Raw genomic sequence first — 4,719 nt, forward strand, 5'->3', positions numbered from 1 at the left:
AGCTAAAACCAAAATGTAGAGAAAACAAAGCGGAATCAAAATGCACTGCATGAATAAGTTGTCCCTTTGCTTTCTGTCGCTTTGCAAGCATGTTGATGACGGTTCTCATTCCTCCAGGTGACGTCTTGAAGTTGAGTCACTGCAACTGGACTTAAATCTTTCTTGAAACATTGTTTTCACTGTGGCGAAATGTTTCCTTGACTCAACTTCACTGAACAACATGAACATCTGAGTGTGCAGAAGCTTCAGGTATGTTCTGCTGTCCGTACATTTACCGTATTTTCCGGACTATAAGTCGCGGTTTTTTTCATAGATTGAATGTCCCTGCGACTTATACTCCAGTGCGACTTATATACGAATTTTTAATGATGAGATATGGACCGTAAGTCTAGAGTGCCCTCTTATGGTGATCTATGCAATTACTTTATTTACTTTAGTTATTCAGACGTGACACAGAGGACGAAGAATTTAAGGGATTTAGTGATATGGAGTGAGATTGCGTGCAATTAATTACAGTAAAGATACAAAGTTGATGAGTTCTTGAGGCTATAGTTAAATAAAACTGTTATGTTATATAAATGCTACACCTTTTCGTTTTTTTCATGATGCTAATATGTGAATATGTGTTGACACATATTCAGCCTGTTTTCTATTCACTTATGAATGTTATAACTTACCTTCCAGGATGATGTAATATCGTTTTTTTCAACCAGTTTGTAAAATAAATTACTTGAAAAAAATGCGACTTATACTCCAGTGCGACTTATGTATGGTTTTTTCTTCTTCATTATGCATTTTTTGGCCCCTGCGACTTATACTCCGGTGCGACTTATAGTCCGAAAAATACGGTATACATTGAAGGTTTTGGATCAGAGACACATGTAACAAACTTGGCTATGAGCTTGTATTTCAACGGGAATAAAACTTGTAAATCTTTGGAAACTATGCAACACCAGACTGACAATCTTTAGTTTGTCTTTGATATTCCATTCTAACTTTTAAAAATCCCATCAGGTGATAATCCTTTAACACCAGGGCTGTCACCAGCTAGAACTAAATAACACACTCTTACACATATTGTAAATCTTTGACCGTCTATGCAAACGACATGAATTGGTCATCTGGACCCCATACGATGGCACAAGGGTTCATTTCAAGCTTTAATTTTAACCTGAATCTATGATTGTAGAGTATAAATATTTGATAATTAGTCCTGAACCGGATGTTGATAATTCATGTAAAGAAAATGGTTTGGTCAAACTGGGGTGGGATCATATAAATTCACTTTCACCTACTCCCTTCAAGTGATCAACTTGTGATTGATAATGCAAGATGTTATTTACATTGTATCTCTAAACAGACTCCATCCTAACATTTGTCTTTTTTTTCCTACAGATAAAATTTCAAATTTCTTTCATAGTAATCACTGAAGGAAGAAATAAGTAGGCCTGTGTCCGGTGAACGTTTGGTCTCAGTGGTCTCTGGAACTGAGGACAGCTTCAGGTCGTAAACTGTCATTTGTGACAGCAGCCAGGCAGACTCAGGTCACTGCTCTGACTATCTTCATCTCCGCAGCCTCAGGGAGGATCCGCTGATGACGGCAGAACAAACACAATTCTGCAGTGGGTGATAACAAAATAAATAAAAAAATAAGACGCCAACTAACAGCACTGTGGCCAGGGGTCTTGAAGCAAGGCTTATCAAATTACTCCCTTATGTAAGGGAGGCTGTTGTGTAATCAAGCTCTGAATGATTTTCACACGAGTGGTCCTCAGGTATGACCTGCAGTGTTTGGAGCCACGTCACCAAAACACAGGCAGCAGAAGATTTGCTCGGTAATAGTCTGACTCTCATTAAAATGTTGGATGCTGACAGCAGGAGCTCCAGGGTGTTTACTCACAAACAGAAATGGCTGAGCTATCACTGTCAGGCAGAACACAATCTTTTACCAGTTCTCACCTGCATTTTTGGTGCATCAGATTCAACTTCTTTAAAAAAAACTATTAGGAGTTTACCTCATTTCCCCCATGAGATTATTTAAAGTGGTACTGGCCTTATCAGCTGCTGTAAGCCGGGTCCAGGGCTTATCTGCTCGTCTGTCGTAGTCCTGGGCGTCTGACACCTCCACATAATCACTGAATCGGATGAGAATTTTGGCCTGCCGCAGTTCTTCTACAGTGGGCCTTTGGCTCAGCTGGAACACAAAGACAAAAGAGGAGTTACAGGATGTCGTTTTGTGTAGTCAGAAGTACATGTTTATGTCTTCTTTAATAATTATGTACAGAAAAAATAATAATCTGGCAAAATATAGGTATGTCAAGAGAGAGGCTCAACATCACACAACTCAATATCTTATTTAGTTTTTAACATTTCAGTTTCTGCACACGGGTGCACAAAAAATGAGACCTTTGTATGAATTTATAAAGAGTCAACAAAAAAGAAAAGAAAGGACATATTTTTGTACATTCTCCATAAGAATTCCAGAGTTTGAATATTTTAAGAATCCACTTTTGGAAAAACTTAGAACAGTGGTTAAAAGCATTTGAAATCAAATCAATCTTTATTTATAAATTACTTTTCAACCCTGGTACCACAGAGTGATTAATAACTTAGTAAGCATTCCTTTCACTGATGGAGATAAACATTAGACATCATGTCTTTTTATTATCGTAACTTTGATCTTTGGGATTTGGGTGATAATTTAACAGTGTTATACAGTACTATATAAATAAAGTGTATTCAATTTTTTGGCTGCGTAGCCTCTGGTTCATCTTCTCATAATTAGGGAAGTCTACTTCAGGCGAAATGACAGCCTGAATGAAACTCCAGCTTGTGATTTCAGTGAGGAATGCTGTGGTGCAATGCAGGCATCAGCTTCACTAACATTCTTGTTTACACATTTTGCCAGATATTTTTTTTTGTTTTAGTCCAAAATGCAGGGATGGAAATATACTTTTTCAAAAGTCTGGCCTGTGAGTTTTTTTTTTTCTTCTTTCCCCCTCTAAATCTTTAAAAGACTGTCAGGTCATCCAAAATACCGCAGTGAGAAAAATGAACAAAGCTGGCACGAGAGTCCATTTGAGGGGTTAAACCTCCTCTTTTTAGGTTTCCTGTAAAGCTCTAAGCCAAATTTAAATTCTACCTACGCTCCTGCATACTTTAAAGACTTCAAAGTACCATCTTATCCCTGTAGAGCACTTCAGTCTTAGGGTGAAAGCTTTTTTGTGGTTCCCAGGGTTTCTGAAAGTTTGAATCACAAGACTCAGCTGCCAGGTTGTCCTCCATGGAGATAGTTGTAGGTCAAACATTTTTAAACAGACACCAACAATAATTTTATGTTACTTTTATGCCTTTTATCAATTTTGTATCATTTTACTGCAATATGAACAGGCTGATCCTTGAACATAGATTCTCATTTTTTATGTTTTGCTTTTATTTATCTCTGGTTTTATAGAAAAAAGATTTAAGGTAACTGGTTAAAGCCTCTTTTTGTATTTCAATTAACTCCTGGCATTAGTCTGCACCCACAAGCAAAAACACCATAGCTTAATGCTTTAACGTTATAATAATTGTAATGATAACAAATAAAAACATATGTAACAGGAGTTGTAATTCCTGTTTAAGCTGTTCACAAATACTCAAGAACAGGGAAATTATTACACTATTCTCCAGTTTTCTCCGAGCCCACACACCAGCGGCTTTGGGATTTGCTTGTGGGTGAATGGAAAGTGTTGCGGCAGCAGTGACAGCCACATGCTCCACACCTCCCCAAGGGGTCAGGAGAACTGGCAGCAAACACGGTAAAGGGGCAAGGGCAAAAAGGACATGTGTGTCTCCTGTGGGAAACCTGCGGAGCACAAAGCCAGCCCTGTACCAGATTGGATTTCACTTCTCACTACGGATGAATCATTGTTATTGCGTTTGTTTATACGGGTCTGTACCCCCCCCCCTCTCCCCTCCATCTCTGTTTCTCTCCCCCCCATGCTGGTAAAGCAAGTGTGTGTTTTTGCACCTTTTGGATCTATTTTGGACTCACCTTTCGTGTCAGCCTCCGTTTTATCTCCCTCTTTTCCTCCATTTCCTCCTGCTCATTGCGAGCTGAAATAATTAGAAAATAAGTTCTGAATCCAGACCAACACAAACAGAGAGCTTTTGTGAAATGTTCATAAATGGCACAAACATCCCATTTGCATTTCGGTGCTCATTAGATTCACTCTAAACTGGTTGTTTTTCTGAGCTTAAAATAGTTTCCATTATGGGTTGTTTAATGCCGTTAGCGATGGGTATGGAGAGAGAGTGATTGCTTTGTTCTCCCCCATGCATTTATGTTTGTAAATGTAGCTTTGAGAACGACCTACTTTGAGAGAAATCTGCATTTCTCAAATTTAAATTACCGTATTTTCTGGATTATAAATTGCACCGGAGTACAAGTCGCAGGAGCAAAAACTGTCTAATTAAGAAGAAGAAAACCATATATAAGTCGCTCTGGAGTATAAGTCGCACTTTTAGATTTCCTATGGCAAAAAATCAAAAATAATAATGCTTTGATGCAAATGAGAAAAAAAAATTAAGAGGAAAACAATCAGATTCTCCTCCATGTTTTTTTGAATAACACTTCTTCTGGAACTCTCAGAAGAAAATTCAGCGCACTCTAGTGGTTGTTAGTGGAAACAACCATTAGAGGGCAACCAGTTGCTAGTGGATAAATAACGAAAATAT

The 4,719-nt window shown here is 38.2% G+C and overlaps 1 protein-coding gene across 2 annotated transcripts in view; it reads right to left on the reverse strand.

The window, feature by feature from the left end:
* Positions 1–4,719, reverse strand: part of LOC112147366 (phosphatase and actin regulator 1) — a 56,040-nt gene that overhangs the window by 3,459 nt on the left and 47,862 nt on the right. For both annotated transcript variants that reach the window (XM_024273699.2, XM_024273698.2), the window contains exons 9-10: positions 4,037–4,098; positions 2,054–2,194 (exon numbers count right to left, since the gene is read on the reverse strand). In XM_024273699.2, coding sequence (XP_024129467.1) covers positions 2,054–2,194; positions 4,037–4,098 — 203 coding nt within the window. The remainder of the gene's footprint in view (positions 1–2,053; positions 2,195–4,036; positions 4,099–4,719) is intronic.

Source organism: Oryzias melastigma, linkage group LG17 (genome assembly GCF_002922805.2).
Source record: "Oryzias melastigma strain HK-1 linkage group LG17, ASM292280v2, whole genome shotgun sequence".
NCBI classification, from domain to species: Eukaryota; Metazoa; Chordata; class Actinopteri; order Beloniformes; family Adrianichthyidae; genus Oryzias; species Oryzias melastigma.